At 38.1% G+C, this 18,708-nt stretch overlaps 1 protein-coding gene across 4 annotated transcripts in view; it reads right to left on the bottom strand.

Moving 5' to 3' along the window:
• kuz (zinc-dependent metalloprotease kuz) overlaps positions 1-18,708 on the bottom strand; it is a 98,015-nt gene that overhangs the window by 15,618 nt on the left and 63,689 nt on the right. For all 4 annotated transcript variants that reach the window (XR_011418904.1, XR_006412482.2, XM_044395163.2 and 1 more), the window contains exons 4-5: positions 15,254-15,450; positions 14,626-15,187 (exon numbers count right to left, since the gene is read on the bottom strand). Coding sequence is in view for 2 of the 4 variants with exons in the window: in XM_044395163.2 (XP_044251098.1) it covers positions 14,626-15,187; positions 15,254-15,450 (759 nt within the window). In the remaining 2 variants the exon portion in view is untranslated. The remainder of the gene's footprint in view (positions 1-14,625; positions 15,188-15,253; positions 15,451-18,708) is intronic.

An 18,708-nucleotide genomic window follows, 5' to 3' on the forward strand; every position in this document is an offset into this window, starting at 1 on the left:
AGTTGTAAAATAATATATTCGGGTATAAGTGCACTTTAATTAGATATTTGGGTATCCTTTTAAAGTATACCCGAATATATAATATTATATACATTAATTTAAATAAATAGAAGCATACAAAATAAATACTAAGAACTTGTTTACCAAAACTTCCTTAGCCTCGCTCTTGTCAAACGAATTTTGATTGACTTGTTTTTTGAGAAGCCCAAAGAAACTGTCACAATCAGCTCAATTCAAGTTATTCAATGCAGGACTTCCAGAATGGCAGAAAGGCAGGTAGAAGTCTAATTGTCGCAGCTGTTAAGACCCCACTTGGCATTTGTATTCGTATTCGTATTCGTATTCGAATTCGCATCCGCATCTCCACTACCAATCATCCGTAACTTTGCACTCAGCTCAACTGAACTCAACTCAACTCAACTCAAGTGCCAGCAAAAGATAAACAAAATTTGTATCTGTGCGAATGGACGTTGAAGTTGAACGACAAAAGCTTAGTTAGAAGGCAAAAGCAAACGGTAGCCAAGCAATTTGTGGTCAAGTGCAAACTGAGGGCGGCCGATGACAGGGACGATGACTACGATGATGATGATGATGGTGGCATCGAAATGACTTTGGGGCAAATGAAAAAGAAAAGTTCCTAAACGGCCTGCCTCTAAATGGGCTAGAAATAAGCCAAATGTATGGGCTCGTCGTCTTCTCTGTATCGGTCACTAATTAACGACGGAATAATTTCCCCTGTCAGGCAAATGGAAAGGAGCCACAGGACGAATTCTGTCGTCCTGATTGCTTCTGTGAATGTGGGAATGGGATAGGAGGGTAGATGGTTGGTTAGTGGCTCTTCTGGTTGTGCTGCTCTGCTCATGGAATTAGAAAAGTTCATTCGGCAGTGCAACTGTTTGGCTTTTGACCTGCTCCTTTGCCGTGCAGCTGCTACTTCTCCTTTGGCTCCTTGTAGGAAGGCAGGCAGACTGGCAGGCTGCGTTTTGCATGCAAGCCAAAGTGCAATATCAACAAGGCCGGGCCAAAAAGCAAGGGAAATATGTCGACTTGTCACACAAAGCACAAACTTCCACTGGGCCGACAACCGCCTGACATTGAACACACACGTGCACACAGGAGGAATAAGGAGGCGACTCTTCCCCTGAATACGGTTTGGAATTTTAAGCTAAACTATGTTCGGAGCTCTGGGCCCAAGGCACTGGCACTGATAAGACAGCCGAGAATGTACAAATGTGGGAATATTGAACCACCCAATACCGAGAATGTGGGCCTTAGCTTCTCGTGGGGAGTTTGAAAAATGGGAGGTATGAAGTGCACACCAAATTGTTGGGAATTTTCATTGCATGCAGTTCGGCTATAAAATAAATGGAGAACCTTATGCGGTTGTACAAAACGTATACGTATATTCGAAAACCCACGCATCCACACACACTTTATATATATATATCAGGTGGACAGGCTGAAGAGGGCCGCAGTAAACCGGTTAGGACATATGGAACTTATGGCCTAACTGATAGTGATTGACAAAATAAAGTGTTGTGCAAAGTCAGCTGAAAATAACGCCATGTACTGCAAGAAAATAAGCGAATTTGTGGAATATAAAGATTTTTTGGGAGAATATATTTTTAAAATAAGTATTTCAATCGCAAAAATATATGTATTCCCTTTATCTTTTTTGATATTTCGTAGAAAACATTTATATAATTAAAAAAGTGTTTTAAATTCAGTAAAATAGTGTTTATAAAGACAGTGAAAATTTTCTCACTATTAAATTCCACCTTTAATCTCAAATTGTAGCTCACTGTAGAAAATAACTGTACTAGCTTCATTTCCTCAACTGCAAACCAAAACGGAAGCAACAAATATCATCAAGCCCAATTGCATTTGTGGCCGAAAACTGGAAATATTTACTTGCCCGGTCGGGTAGGGAATTTCGGCATTGCCTTTGGCCAGAGGGAGACGACAGATAAGCAGCCGAAAGGAGTTTCCTGCCCATTTGGCCAAAAGAGGAAGAGCCAGCCAAGTAAGTCGACCAGTCGAAATAAAGATGGACAGTGCAGATGGGTGGGTGGAGTACTGCGGCCAATGTGAAGTGAGAATCTTCGTGCTGGGCCATGATAAAAGTGGTTTATGGCTGTGGTTAAGGACTGTCTATAGGTCTTCCGACGTAATCCACTGTTAAGGAGTGCATTATGCTCTTTGTCATGTTGAGAGATGAGATTATGATTTGTTAGAGCTTATCACATTTGTCTTGAAAGAGATGATTTTTCAAAAATTATAACTTTGAACCAAGAAATGTTATTATTTTGTTAAATAATAATTTTACAAAGAGTAAAAACTTTTTGAAAATAATTAATTACTTTTTTTTATTTTATTAATTTTTTTTTATTTTATTAATTTTCTTTTATTTTATTAATTTTTTTTTATATTATTAGCATCTTCTCATTTATTAGAAACTGACTATAAACTAGCCTTGATACCCTGTGCTTTTTTCGAACATTGCATACAAAGTCAACAACACTTTTGGACTTTCAGACCAATGCGAACATTTTTGAACTTGTTTCAAATTCAATTGGAACACTAGAGAGGCTGCTACGTTCCCGAACCACAGGGCATGTGAGACCATGTTTGTGTGCTTGGCAGCAGTTATAGTCGCCTATGACAACAGAGTTGCCGTTGCCGTTGTCGTTGTCATCGTCATTATCAAGTGCCTGACACCCTTCGGAAATGCCGCCCACCAATGTCCCGAAAATAACCTGTAAAGCACTTAAAAAAGACCGCATGACAGCCAGCGGGCGACTAACAATACCCGTCTCTTTCAGATTTCCTTTCTATCCTGTTTTTCACTTTGGCTTTGGATGGAGAGATTGCCTACCATAATCGATGGTTGATGTCGCACTGGTCGTTACAGGTTGCTGGTATTTGCACACTTGGCGAAAAACTTTACTTAATTATTTAGAATTAGAGATATATGGCGATACAAAAAAGAATCGGCGTGTGCCCAATGTAAAATCCTTCTTTAAGTGTAAGACTAGTGTCTTTGGTAGCCCCGACCAACCACAATTTGCACTTCAATTTAAACTTGCTGAATGAAGTGTTCAATGCCCGTTTCCCCTTCCTGTTGCCGCCTCCATTCCGTCTAAGGATATCCTAAGGTTCCAAGGATGATGTCCTTGGCGCGCTCCTTTAGCCTCAGATTTATCACAGCGAGGAGTCTACATACGGAGCACATGTTAATTAGAGCCTATTGAAGGCAATAACTGCATGTGGGCATGTGGGCACTCGACTATTTGGTTATTCTGGTCCTCAGATCAAATTATATATTTTTGTATACACTTGTTTGCGCAGGCTTATTTGGCCGGGCTCTGGGCTCAGCCCAACCTAATGTCCATTTTAATTAAACACAAACATGTGCGTATTTATAGATGTCTGTACGAACAAACAGATTCCCCAAATGGCCCATTGAACTGACACTGCAACTCCCAAGGCGCTTGGTCACTAACAAATTTACGAGCTTATATATCTAAATATATATACATATTTATATGCATATATTACTCCACATGCTCACACACTCAAAGGGAAATTTAATATTTTAGCAGTTAAATTATTTGGCACTTGTAATAAAACAAACAACTTGTAGCCAGCAGCTGAAGCTCCGGCCGAACATCCTCCCAAAACGCATTGGACAAGTGCAAAGTGTTAAAGCGCAAAACTTTCGGAAGCCGCAGAAACTGAAGAGCAGGCAGGACGAAATGCAGAGGAAGCCCTACTATAATGTGCCTGGCCTGTTCGTCCTCTTCCTCTTCCTGACCAAATGTTGTTAAATAGCACGAGCAAAATGTAAATATAAATTTTCAACACAAGATTTATGCATATTTTGAAGTTGCCCAGAGAGCAATGTCCTTGGTAAACAGGGCGGCATATGTGTGAGTGTGTGCGCCTGAGTATGTGTAAATTTTAAAATTGTTTAAATTTCGTCTGCTATTGCAGCTGTTGCAGGGGCATCAACTGCAGGCAGGTCCTTCTTGCCGGATTCCACACGAATTATGCTCCAAGACATTGGCTATAACTAGCAGCTCCTTCTTCTAGCTGATGTTTGTCATGTTGCATATATGAATGTATATGGCTATATGTATAAATGGCCGCCCACTGGCCGAGTCATGTATGCTTTGAAAACCATTTGGCCACATTACGCATACGCCATGTGGCTGCCTGGCATTATAAACTTCTGCCTAACTCTTGATTGTGAAAGTTTTGGGTGGCATTTTTCATACGACTGTTTGTCCAGCTTGTGTTTCCAAATACATTTAAGCAGTAATTTATTCGAAATCTAAAATCGAATATATTTGCAGGATTTCACAACAAAAATTGCATTTTACATCAAGAGCAAACAGGAAATGCATTAAATGTAACCAAAGAATAATGTTTTATGTTTGTATTTCATTTTATTTTTTCAGTGGTAAACTATTAAAATATATAAAAATTTAAATAAAATTAGTTTTTAAAAAGTTTTAAAAACTTTACTCAATCTTTAGTTGAAATTAAATCATTCTCAACCTTTTAAACAAAATGTACCCTATTTAAAATTTAAACCACTGCCAAAGGAATAGCAGCGTGTGCAACGTCAACCGCAACGATTAATTTAATATTTCTCGGACAGAATCACGAACGTCTCACACCCACAACCTTGGGCTCTTTTTGCCAGTAGACTCCAACCACTACGACGCATCTCCGTTGTGCTGCTGTCACCTGGACAGTTTGGATAAGAGTGGCAACAACAGCACTGCAGCCAAACATTTGCATAAATATTTGCCAGATTCGCAGAGAGGAGGGGAGGCGACCCCCGAAAAACCAGAAAATGTCCCATTTCGTTGATGACGGCGACAGATTTTAAATACATTTTGCACCCAGCAGCACTCGTTGGTGTACGGACCGCACCCGTCGGCAACAATTATTGGTTTGAGCGCTGTCCGCAGTCCAGGTGTCGGAGTTTCGGAGCTGCGGATACGGGCATGGGGCTACGGGTTACGGGCAACGACTCATGTAGCCCTGCCCTGACCGGATTCCCCAAAATAACGAGTTTGTGGTAAATTGAATTGTTCAACATCCACACTGACTCCCCCATGCCATTCCATTCCTTTCCCGATTATACCATTCCGTGCCATTAATAAAATCGTTGCACCGTTTCATTTTGTCCTGATATGTTTGTATGATGCGGTTTTTCTATTGGTACCCCGTACTTTTGGAGCTATGGGTCTAATAGACATTTACTGAACAATAAATAAAAATAGCCATAGCAATTTAGTTATAATTAATTTTGATCTCGTATTAGAACAGGGAGTACGATCAACTTTAAATTACAAAAAAAAAAAGTAACCTATATTAAGTAATGGGTATTTGACAATCCAAAGTATGATACACACAAACGAAAATACGCCGGTATCAAATCGATATTCGCATGGTAAATTAATGGTATTTATACGCATATCGTTTTTACCTTCCAACACTGGTAAAATGTATATTAAATAATATCATTTTGGCGGTTCGTTAGATAGGATAAAGTTGATAGACCCAAAGAGCATGGCATAGATACTATGACGATCATAAATTTCATTTCCATGCATTTCAATTTTTTTGGATATCTGAAAACGACTGCAAAAAGTGAAAATTCTTGCGCTTATGACTGGATTTTTAGTGCTAGCCAATGCAATTGTATTCAAAATATTTCGCAAATATTCCAAAAAGCTATGCAAAGCTAGAATGAACTTGTATTTTTTCAAAAAGTAAACTAAAATAATCATAAGTGACAATATTGTACTTGTGTATTTCAACCATATGATGTTTTTACGTTATAGTGCTCTTAAAAATACCTCCATGTTTCCGTCGAAAGTGTCACTGTTTCTGATGACTACATTAAATGGAGTGGAAGATGCAATCCCTCATCATTTCATGCCATCATATATCGGACGATTATGATGACAGATTGCTTCATCGTGATATATGTATCTGCAATAACAACCCAATTCGCAGACATGTATTTGTGGCAGTAGCATTTCGGCAAGGCAATCAAAGTGGCATGCAACACAAATGTGCAATCTAGTTGCAGTCCCCAACCCGAATGGCTGGTGAAAAATAAAAGCGATCCCAGGTTGAAGTGGCACACAACAAACACAATGTCATGGCTGGGAAGCTTCGTCAGGTGAGTGTGTTTTTGTTTGACGATGATGCGGAGGCAGGGGGCAGGCAGCTAGACAAAAAAGCCATTAAAAGCGACTTAAATGTTGCGAAATGTTTTCACGCTCTCTGCTGCTCTGAACTGCACTCGCAATCCGAAATCCGGTGGAAAGCAGAAGGTTAGACCAGGTGTGAGGGCGCCCGTGCGTTGCTTATGGCACATTTTCATTTGCCCCAAAACATTTATTAAATTTTAAAATCTAATTTGAATTTTCACGCCACACAGACTGAACAAAACATCAAACAAAAGGGGTAAGAGTAACGAGACCAAACGAAGTGTATCACAAGAAGCCGTCGACGGGGAGAAAGAAGCGTCAGACTGGCGAGACGAGCGCTGAAAAAGTGGGAGTTTGTGGACCACCCACAAAAGCGACATTATGGATAAATCCGGAGCCCGGAGGATGACTATGCAGCAGAGTCGAGGGCAACAGCGTGGAACAGAACATAACATCATGGAAAATATACTACGTGTGATAATAAAGAGCGACTCGGAAGAGGGTTTCGCAAGTACTTATGAAATAATCACAATATGATAACTAGAAATACTATTCAAATTTATTTTTCAAGAATTAAATATTTGTTTTTAGTAAAAATCTTTAAACGAATAATTTCCCTCGAGCTCGCCTTATCATCCTCCACCAACTGTCAATGAATATAAAACACATTTCGTGTCAAAGTACCAAAAAAAAAAAGTATAAGGCATGAGTTTAACCAAACATGAAATATGAAAAGTTGGCATGTTGCATATCAGAGATTCATTATCCTTGGACAAATGTCAATTAAAAGTAAAGCGTAAAAATAATAAACACTGTGGACATTGTCATATGTGAGGTGCTGGTGGTGGTGGCGGTGGTGAGCACCACTCATAAAAAGCAGTTCGGAGTGCTCATAAAAAGTAACGCATAGTTTTAAGGGGAGGAGGAGCGAGCATAAAAAGTTAGTCATGCGAGATTTTGGTTGTCGTTGTCGCTGTTCTGCGTTGGTCAGCGCTCCGAAACCCCATAAAACTGCACAACTTCAATTAATTTTCACATATGGCGGGGCGGGAAACACACCATTCAGATGGGGCAGCGGTCAACGGCAGTAGCAGCTGACTCTGAACCCTGTTCAGTGAATTCAATTAACCGCAATTTCCATACCAGCGGTTCGGGGACGGCAGGCGGCTCTCTATCAAATGCAATTGTTGTGCGGTTGCCAAACAACAATTTTCAGACAACTGGTAAAAAAAAGAAATACCAAATAAAAGTTTTATGGAATACAAATTTTTATCTTGTCAGCAAAAAAAAAGTAGTAAGCAATAAGCGAGGGGGAAAAAGGGAGGACTCTGAAGTATGAAAATAATTAAAACAGTTTTATGAAATTTAATATGCATTGTGTGCAGAGAGCTACAAAATACCAAATACAACATACATATGTAAATGTTCATCTGCCAGTTTTTACGTTCGGTTCTTGTTGCCATTTGTAATTTGTCACTTCTAATTGCATTTTCTGTGCACTATCTGTAGTGTCCACTGGATTTTTGTTGACTTTTGCATTGTAATTATGCGGTCAGATTTGAATTGAGATTCACCAGCAGCAGCAGCTGCAGCAGTCGATTCGACGAGCTAACGATGCAGATGACCCATTTCTGGTGAGCTGGTTTGTAATTAGCTCGTCCAGTTCAATTGTTGCCCTTTCTATGTAATAGACAGGAAACTGACTGCGATGGCTGGTTGATTTGCATGTTCGGATTCGTATTTGATTGGAAGTGGTCGGTGCGCATTCCATTGCCAATTGGGGAGAACGGGTGCTATTATGGTTAAATTATAAGCGAATCGCATGTGGCAGGCAGACAATTTTGCAAGGAAGCTGATTAATCTGAATTTTGTATTTGGTATATTATCTAAAAGGGAAGGTTGTTAATTGGAAATATCTGGGAAATTTAAACCATATTCTTATTATACCAGTTACAGACTTACAGATTTTCCAAAAGTGTAAATTTCACTGTCTTGTGTTTATAAATAACTATCAAAGTCTAGCAGAAAATTTTAAAATCGGGCGATACATTTAAAAGTTATGACCAAAAAATGGAATGCATTCTTCTCTTCATTTCCTATTAATTTCCCTCCTTTAATGTAAGGGTATAATTATGCTTTCATTCCTTTATCCACTTATCACTTGCTCGACATTCTAAAGTATTGTTCTCCATAGAGCGACTTGACAAGTCAAATGCAAAATAAATGGCACTTTGTGAATATTCCGCAGCACCAACACCCCCCTAACAAATAACTGCTGACCGCAGAGTCAGAAAAATTGCGGGAGAGTCTGCCGACAGTCGACTGTCGGTGACCGCGGGTTGAATGACCAACGGTAACTTAATAGAAGTTGACACATGTCGCCACGCATGCAAAATGGATTCATCCAACCGCAGCTGGGCAGATTGAAGGGGTCATCCACCCACTGCCTAGAAACTGTGGCCAGTGGTCGTGCACCATCACCATCACCATCCACAGGGCGAGGCCATCGTGCTCAAACGCATTTGATTTCAATATCTGTGTGCCCTTCTCACAACCCCTTCTCATAACCACTTCATCCGGCAGCGTTGCCAATTAACATGGCCGTTGGTTGGCAAAGTCTGATTTCAATCCGATTTGTTAAAAAAAACTCTAGAGTCTAGACACTTTAGTTGAGCTTAAGACTATAAGTTACCCTGTTTTAAAATTTAGAATATTTTTAAGGTTTTTTTTTTAAATTGGAACATATCTACCAACTAAGCTTGGAATTTTATAAGACAACTAAAAAAATAATGTTTATGATCATTGAATATATTTTAAATTTAAGTAATCCCTTCCAAAAAATGTATTTATTCTTATCGTAATGATAAATTTCCTAAAATTTGTTGATCATGCAAATATTTTTTTACAATCCCAGGGTATTATCAGATCTCTGCAAAAAGGAAAAATGGTACAGCGAAAAGAGCGAAAAAAAAAAAATACTTCCGGCCATGACTGTCGCATGTCAATTTGGGAACTTTTTTTGTGCACTTTAACCATCGTTCTCCCTTATCAAAAGAACTATGGGGAGTGTTACAGCGAGCGGGTGAACTTTCTTGTGCAACCTAGCATGAAATTTGTTTGTTTACAATTGCAAACTCCATGCTCTTGTATAGAGCGAGTCTTTCCCCTGCTGCTTCTGTCGCCGCTGCTGCTATCAAATACCGGAAATTATTGTATGTTATGCCAACGTCAACATTGCCCCGCGGCATCATCGTTATCGAAACGCGGCGTAAATCCTTGTATTTATGTATTTTTGGCTGCTTATTTCATGCATCGTTGACTGATACATATTCATAACCAGCACGGAGATACCGAGAGCAGCACACAACGGCGGGGAAAATTTAAATCAATTACTCAGCCGATGACGCCAGTTTTCGTTGGAAGCATGTTTCCCAGAATTACTTAAAATTTAAAATCATTTTGAGAATTATTGCAAACATTTTAAATTGTATACGATTATTTATACAGCGAATCCAATTAATTCCCTTCTAACTTTTATATTCAGATTTTATCGGGCCATCAAGTCATTAAACAAAAATAAATAAATAACCACTCGGCTCGTTACACATAAAACTACATACATACACAATCGGAAAATGCAATTTATTCAAAGTTTAAACCGCCGCAACAATTAGTCTTATTTGTTGTGTGCCATTTTTAACAATTTAAAATTAAACGAGTTAAAACATCTGCGTGTCATTGACATTAATGCGCCAATGAGTTCACAGTTCAGCAGAAGTTAATGGGTCCAAAAGGGAGTGGGCTGTTGTGCGAGTGGAATTTTTCTATAAATTTGCATAGTGTTGAAGCCAACTAGCAAGTGCAATCAAATAGTCGTAAATAATTGTGAGCCGCATTGCATTTATGGCACTTGCAGCGACTGCACATAAAGTTCCCACAGGCATGGTCAATGCACTCGAGGGCTCCAAGGATAACCGGAAATGGGTGGTGGGATGGGGTCTAGTTGAAGGGGAGACCAGGGGTCCTGGCGAGGAGTACTCTGTAAGGAGCAACAGTGACGCCAGCAAACAATGTGCCACTTGAGTTGCTCTCTCTGTTTTGCTGTGCAAAAATTATATTACAACATTGTGTATAAATTGTGATTTCCAGGCAGCAGCAGCTAAGGCAGCATTCAAGAACACGATGCAGTTGCGTGCACTGAGAAAAATTAAAAATATGAATTATTAAATAAAAATCCATTAGGGATTCTGCTCTAAAATGTCTAATAGGTTTTCCTTTATTTTGAGAATAGAATACAAGATTTTATTATGTTCTCAGAAAGTATAAAAATATATACATCCTACAACAAAAATACAAAAATTTATAATATATTCAAGGAAATGCTTTTTAATTCATTCAACTTTTTTGGAAGCTATTTTTTCATTACTATTGTAGAAAATATTAAATCTTAATGTAAGTAGCCAATATTAAACCTGAAATTAATCATATCTGACCAGTGTAATTGTAAATTTAAAATAAATTAAAATAAGTTATATTTTTTATAGATTTAAATAATAAGAATATTAAATAAATCTTAAAGTATTTAGTAATCGCAGATTCCTAGCCAATATTAAACACCAAATTAATAAAATCTGGCCAGTGTAATTGAGTACTTGTGTTGTGGCGTATGTTAACCCCTTGGCTGCTTCTGGGGGTCGCCGGGCTCACGCTTCGTTACTTGGCTGCTTGCAAGTGTGCAAGAGGGCGACAGTGTGCTACAGCTATAGCTGGGGGCTATAAATGGGTTGAAAGCAGGGAGTATCGGGAGGGATGTGGGTTTTGGGGACGTAGGGGCGGATAAGCAATGTGCGTGCGCCGCTTGGTCGGTTTTAACACGCACTTAACGCACCCCTTGTCGCTGCCACCCCCTCAAAATGGATGAATGAGTGTGTACACACCAACAATGTAATCTAGGGTCCGTCGACGACTGCTCATTTCCACTACAAAAGTTAATATGCTGCTAAAATGGCATTAAAAGTGCGCTCGGGAGTGTGAGCGTGTTGGCTGGCAGTAGGGGAAGAAACTCTTGATAACTTCAGAAGCATAAACACCTCGCGACACAGTTGCGTTCTTACCGAAGCTAATAAAGTTGGACCCAGAGCCACCGAAAGGAAAAACCCGATGGAAAAAACCAGGCGAAATATGTGGGTAACTGCGAACCGGGGTTGCAAAAACTCATAAATAGAAAATGAGTAAGAGAACGGCGAGTGGCAAAGGAGACCACTTTGCACTTTTCACAAATTAAAGTTTATGTAATGCCCTTATGGCTAAGTGACCAATGACAGCCATATGAGGAAACCTTTGACACTGCTGTTTTACTTTCCACGCTTGTCGTGGCAACTATGCGCATTTAATTGCGCCATTTACGAGTAGCGAGAGACCCGAGTCACTCAAAAGGTTGAGAAATATAGTTGGGTTGTTAGATAAAATTATAAAAGTTAATTTTTTCAAGAATTTTTCGTTTTAATGTGACTGACAATACCTTCAACATTTGAAAAATATTAATATACTACACCCAAAAAAAACTTTATATTAAACGACGTAAATTAAGTCGCCATTTTACTTTTTTCTCTATTTTCATAAGTCAGAAAATCTCCGAGAGAGATATTGCATGGTAAAAACGATATGCGTATAAACACCAGAAATTTACCATCCGCATATCGATTTGATCCCGTCGCATTTTTTTTGTGTGTAGTTATAATATAAAAATTCTAACCAGTAAACAAATTGTTATTAAATTAATTACATTTCAAGAAAACCATTTATAGGCTTGGGAAATGTAAATCGAAACCTAATTGAAATTGATTGAGAGGTAGTTTTAATTAGCCTAATTGTGTGGGCAATAAGATACTGCAGGGAATTTCAAATGCAAACTAATTAAATGCATATATCAAGGCTTCAAAGTAAACACAACTGAGCAAAAATTGGCCATTTAATAAAATTGAATGTCAGTTTCGCTGTTTCATTCGAAATTTGAACCCTGCATCAATCAAAAAGCCGGTAAAAGTAAACTAACAGGTTTTGTGTTGGCTCATTAAAGTGATTACGCCACGCCCCCAAAACTCACAGATAAACTTGTAACTAAGCTAAATGCACCCATGACAATAGTTTTGTCAAGTGTTGTTAATGATTCTCTTGCTGCATGTGCACGTGTGTGTTTTTGTGGGAATATGTGGGGAATGTCAAATTGCATACAATTTTTGCGAGCAACAACAATGGGTGAGTAGATTGTCGAAAAAGTTGGCCAACAAAGCGCCCCCGTGTACTCAACAAAATACCCAACGTTGCTCCCATTTCAGTTGTTTAGCTATGCATTAGATTCTACTTCTTTTGTTGAAAGAAAAAAAAGCGACAACTTTATATGGGCGTGGCAGACGCCCATTGTTATAACCATGGCTATGGGAAAAATGCTGGCTGCACCATGAGAAAATATATCGATTGCAATTTATTTGCATTCAAAACAAATGTACTAGGTCTTAACAAACATTTAATTTAATAATAAATTTTTGCTACAAAAATTTTTGTGAATATATGATTGGATTAAGAGGACATCTTAAATGCTATTAATTTAGGATTAAGAAATTATATTATCATTTAAGATTTTTTAAATATTTTGTTTCCTCAAAAAGGGTTGATAACTGACTTAATTTTTAAAAATTATATTTAAGAAGTTATTATACAAAAGAATAATTTCATCTTTTCTCATTAATTTTTGGATTAAGAAATAAAATTCTTATTTAAGAATTTTTTTTAAAGTCTTAACTCTTCCTGAAAAAGTGATAATAATTTATAAATAACTCAATTTGTAGATATTATATCTACAATCTATATCTGTATTAAACAAAAATCAGTCAGAACTAGGTTTAAAAAATGTTAAATATCTTAACTCAAGAATAAAAATTTTTTCCTGTGCATGTGTGTATAGCAACCAACGGTCTGGAACCCGACGATGTCGTCATAGTTGGTGCTGCCTGCACAATAACAACGGCGATGCATCCGCTCTTTTTATTTTTAGTTTTTCAGTTGCAACTTTTCATTGTCAGTGTCATTGTTGCAGCGATATTACGTACGAGTGTGCGACTATGCGAGTCTGGGGGCACACCTTCTTTGGTTGCACCATTGTTGCCGAGTTGCATAAAAAATTGACCATTGAACCGGGGAGAGAATATTCCTTTTATTTTCTTCGCTTTATACGGCGCTTCATGCGTGGCTTGCTTTTAAAATGAAGTCGCTGGGCTGCCTTTTTGCATAAACCATGAAAAACGTTACCATGTTGCCCGTTGTTTTCAGCGGAATGAAAGTTTTTCTGTCTCTTCTTTGTCGGCACAGCTGACGGATCAAAGTTTCCATCGCCATTGGCGGGGAAAAACTGCAACCGCTGCGGTATGCTCAGTTTTCGTTTCAATTTCAGTCGACATATTCTAATTGCGCAGGAAAAACATTCTAGCAGATAGAAGTTGCAGTTGCACAACTTTGTCTTTCAATTAGAGCTTGTCTTGAAAGGTTTTACAAAATCTACTACTTCAAGAGCCTTTAATACACATTTAAATCGATGGATTAAACATTGAAAAAGCAAATAATGATCGCTGAATTTAAAGTTTTATATTTAAGTTCATATGTATTCAGCGCGAATTCAGCGGAAAGTTGTTTCTGAGGCAAACCTGAATATTAAATATATTTTAATTTGTAAAATGGTTTTGAATTTTTTTTCAGCACCCAAAACATAAAATCGAATTTAAGACAAATCGTTTATTGTATATTTGAGCAACCAAAAACATCAATTTTTAGATTCGATTTTATGTTTTGGTTGCTCAAAAATAATCTTCTTTCATTATTTTTTTCCCGTAAAATTATTTTTTCTTCACCTTTTGAAAAAAGCGTATTAGGCGAAGCTTCTACCGTGACATTAGCTAAGCTCTACAGCCAGATTTCTCACTGCTCCGATAAACAAGTTGTTAAGCTCAACAACTTCTGAACCCAAGCCACTTTTCTTTTCTCAGCCACGCCCACGAAAGTGTGTCAGTTGACAAACTGACAGCCAAACTGGGGAGATGAGCACAACAGCATAGCAGAACAACAAATGATTAGCAGGCACTCGCGACTGTCATAACTCAGGTGTCAAAACAGAAACGAAATGTTATCAAACAATTTCAAGGCTGACTTGTGTCCTCCTTAGAACTGTATCCTTGAGTACGAAATAAAGTAGGGAACTTCTTTGCCAGCCGCCGAATAAATCACATTTAACAATGTGCGAGAGTATTTTTCATTTCTGCATCGGCAACTTACTTTTGAAAAGTGGAAAAGTGGATGAGCGAGTGTGGAGAGAGGGGAAATGGAATTTATTTCGACTTACCTTCGCGCACATTTTCGTAGGCGTCCTCGACATGTGACTCCTTGTAGATAATGGAGTGAAAATCAAGTTCGTCCTCGGCATTATGCTCCTGCTCCTTCTTTTCGTCCTCGGAATTATCCGATGTGGGTGGGAATGTTGTTGTCGACGACGACGACGACGAGGAATCGGAATGCTCTGGGAGCTGCTGCTGGGTCGTCGCTGTGGATTCAGCAATTTTCTTTATGAAGTTTTCGGTCTTACTATCAACGGCAGTTCTGTTGTTGTTGTTGTTATTGTTATTTCGGGCCAAAGGCCGCGTTGGTTGTGTGTTTTTTGTGCTGCTGATGATGCTCCTTGGAGCCGACGTCGTCGAGGATATTGGTGGTGTTGTTGTCGCCGTGCGATTTGTGGGGAAATAATGTTTGGCATGTTCAACATAATAGGCATCACGTTCCGTTATAATTTTACCCTCGAATACCCCATTGTGTATGGAACCAAATACATAACTATTACGATCCCCTATCACTTCGCCCTCATAGATATGATCCGTGGAGACATCAATGGGACCTTTGCTATCATAAAACTGCAAGTAAAACCGAATGTGAAAAAAGTATTTTTAAAAATTGTAATACTCTATGGTAATACTCACGTCTAACTTATTGCTAAATGTATTTAAATCACGTTTTAATCTAAGATGGAAGTCTCTTCCATGTGATGCAAACTTTAAATGTACATAATGATCTTTGGTCACTGATCGTCGCGCTCTATTGTGACTAGCTCGTATGTGCTCGTGATCATAGTTGAGTGTTTCATAGTGGGATATGTATTCGTTAAGTCGTTCATGACCTGTAAGGATAGAGAGAAAATGGAACATGTTAGTAAAATCTAATAAAATCAGAATGCTTAAATATTCTGCTACTTTTATTTATAAAAATCCCCAGAAGTTTTCTATAAAACCAAAGATTATTTCATTTAATTGCAATATTAGCTAGCTTCAAAAATAAGTCTGCTTTTCTAGCTGCTCGTTAAATCTGGAAAATCGATGGCCGGCAGAAAACCAAGAAACAATTTGAAAGCCGCAATTGAAATTAAATGAAAACCGGAAATTGAAACAACACCGAACCAGAGACCCCCAACCAGACCTCAGATGTGTTTATGTGTCCAGCTCAGAAGCAGCCAGAACTGGCCTCAAAGTCCTCAGAGCTCTTTCATTTCCTTGTCAACGCTCGGACACTACCTTCACTTAATACTTTTAACGTTTGATTGCATTTATGCAAGGGTCTGGTATGGTTTGGTATGGCATGAGGGTTTGCTGCAGTTCTCTGTAATGCATTTACTGTTGCAGTGGCCCTCTGATGATGGCTGAAATTCGTTTTTGCACATGCCACAGCCAACTGCCTAACTGATGGCAAGTGGCACTTGTGTGGGCGTGGCAGGCAAGCAGGCAGAATTGCTCTGCAACTGCCACAAACATATTTATTTTGGCAGATGGACTGGAAAAATGGAAGGCGAGAAAGGACGACAGAACGACAGGGAAATGGCATGCAAGGCGTCGCTTCGGGTCGACAGAATGCCTTTCCTTTCGCCCTTTTCCTCTTCCTCTCAAAATGGAGCTTGCACAACATTTTTAATGCACTTACAACGCACACAGATGCACGCATAACTGCATTACTTAAGAGGGAATTTTCGTCTGCCAGTTAGGGCCAAGAGCCAGTCGAGGCCATCAAGCCCGTCTGCTTACCAAATGGAGTGTGTGTTGCCAACTAAATGGTGCAACGATGTGGTCACAAAGAAACAGAACGTCCTCTTACTACGTCATAAATTAAGATCTTTTTTGGTTTAACAAGGCAATTTTTGATGGTGTATAAAAATGGTTTAAAGTAGTAATTAAGTGTTCTAATTAAATAAATAAATTTTTAGGAAAAAATAACATGGTACAAATTTATTTTATATATATATCTCCGTAATCAATTCAAAGATTCCGATTTCATATTTATTCAAATTAGACTCAATATTTAAAACTTTTAAAATTACTATAATAGTTAGATTTAATATTATCATATTTAAAATTAATTAAAAAGTGCAAAAATTGAAAAACATGGCATAAATCTAGTTTTTACTATTAATAAAAAGCAGAAAATTACATAGGACGTGTCAGTCTCCGTTCGGCATTAAATTAATTAAAAACTTGCCAACGAGAAATAATACAAAATAATAAGAAACATAAAAGTGAGCGGGCAGAATGCGGGTTCAACTTCAAAACGACTGTCGGAAAAATACACAGAGCCAGGCAGTATCTGGAAAAAAAAAGAAATCCTCAACACGAAATAAATTGCAAAGGTTCTAAAAAACCGAGCTTTATAAGGGCACGCGGGGGCTGGGTAATTAAACTGAATGTTCAAGTAAACATTAAACAACGATTTTTTTTTACGTTCTTTTTTCGTGCAAACGTCATGATGAATCCAGCCAGAATAAAGGGAACGACCTGCAGCAGCAGCAGCAGTGGCAAAAAGTAAGGGAGCCCTTGGCCAAAGGGGTCATTTTAGTAGTTGACCCACAAAACGGTACAAAGGTTTACCCAGCGTCCCAGTCCCTGTGGTTCAACAATGCGGAAAGCTCTCTCTCAGCAACTGATTAAACAAAGCTAAAAGCCCGAGGGAAAACGAATTGCTTGGAAAATAAGCGAAAGGTGGCATCAATAGATTTTCCGAATCCAAAAGAAAGTGAGGAAAATGGGTTGCCACGAAAACGAAATGGACAATGGAAGGTTGTCATTAGGAAAAAGTACGAAACGTGAGCTTGGAAACACTAGTTTACAGCCGAAATGCTCCCCAGCAATTAATGGCAAATTGTGTTAGTTTTGGACCCCTAGATCACGAAAATAGAACTAAATTTTTTTTCGATGGCACAGTTTTTTTTTTAAGATTTTTTAAAGTTTGATATGTTAAATTTCGGACTTTTTTCGAATTTCTTCTTATATCTCGCCAGATATCCACTCGATTGGGCCAGTTTTAGTTTTATTTTAAAGTCAATAGATCAGAGCTTAACTTTGCCATACAGATCAATATGATTGAATAAGTAATGGCAGCGCAGAAGCTTGACAAAGATGAAAAATGTGTTTTTTGGTCGACTGTAAGTCGGCTGTATATATCGTAAAAACTCGAAATAAATCCGTTGAAAAATCATAATGGGTACAAACTTAAAGTTTACATCCTACCGAATAAAACAAGCAGGATATGGCCCACATCCATGGAAAACTGGATTTATGGTGGATTTTTAAAGTTCGGATTTTTCCACTTTTTTCGGTTGACAGAGTCCAAATTTAAGATTTATCATAGGCGGCGACATGTAAACCAAAATGAGTGGTGACGGCAGGCGGGTCAAAAAATAGCTCAAATTAAAAGCTAAAAAACTATAACATAAATTTAATTTCTGAACATTCCTTTAAAAATATAAAACTGCTTCCGTTATGACTGTGAGTGTTTTTAATTAAGTACTATCCATTTGGATAGTTCATTCTTATGAAAAAAGTAACCTTAATTTCAAAAATTAAATTCACTTTAATAATTTTCTAGCTTTTAAATATCTGATTTAGCTATTTAGTGACCCGGCTGCCAACACCAATTATTTTTGTTTACATGTCGCCGCCTATGATAAATCTTAAATTTGGACTTTGTCAACCGAAAAAAGTGGAAAAATCCGAACTTTAAAAATCCACCATAAATCCAGTTTTCCATGGATGTGGGCCATATCCTGCTTGTTTTATTCGGTAGGATGTAAACTTTAAGTTTGTACCCATTATGATTTTTCAACGGATTTATTTCGAGTTTTTACGATATATACAGCCGACTTACAGTCGACCAAAAAACACATTTTTCAACTTTGTCAAGCTTCTGCGCTGCCATTACTTATTCAATCATATTGATCTGTATGGCAAAGTTAAGCTCCGATCTATTGACTTTAAAATAAAACTAAAAGTGGCCCAATCGAGTGGATATCTTGCGAGATATAAGAAGAAATTCGAAAAAAGTCAGAAATTTAACATTTCGAACTTTAAAAAATCTTTAAAAAAAATCTGTGCCATCGAAAAAAAAATTAGTGCTA

This window comes from Drosophila takahashii, chromosome 2L (assembly GCF_030179915.1).
Source record: "Drosophila takahashii strain IR98-3 E-12201 chromosome 2L, DtakHiC1v2, whole genome shotgun sequence".
NCBI classification, from domain to species: domain Eukaryota; kingdom Metazoa; phylum Arthropoda; class Insecta; order Diptera; family Drosophilidae; genus Drosophila; species Drosophila takahashii.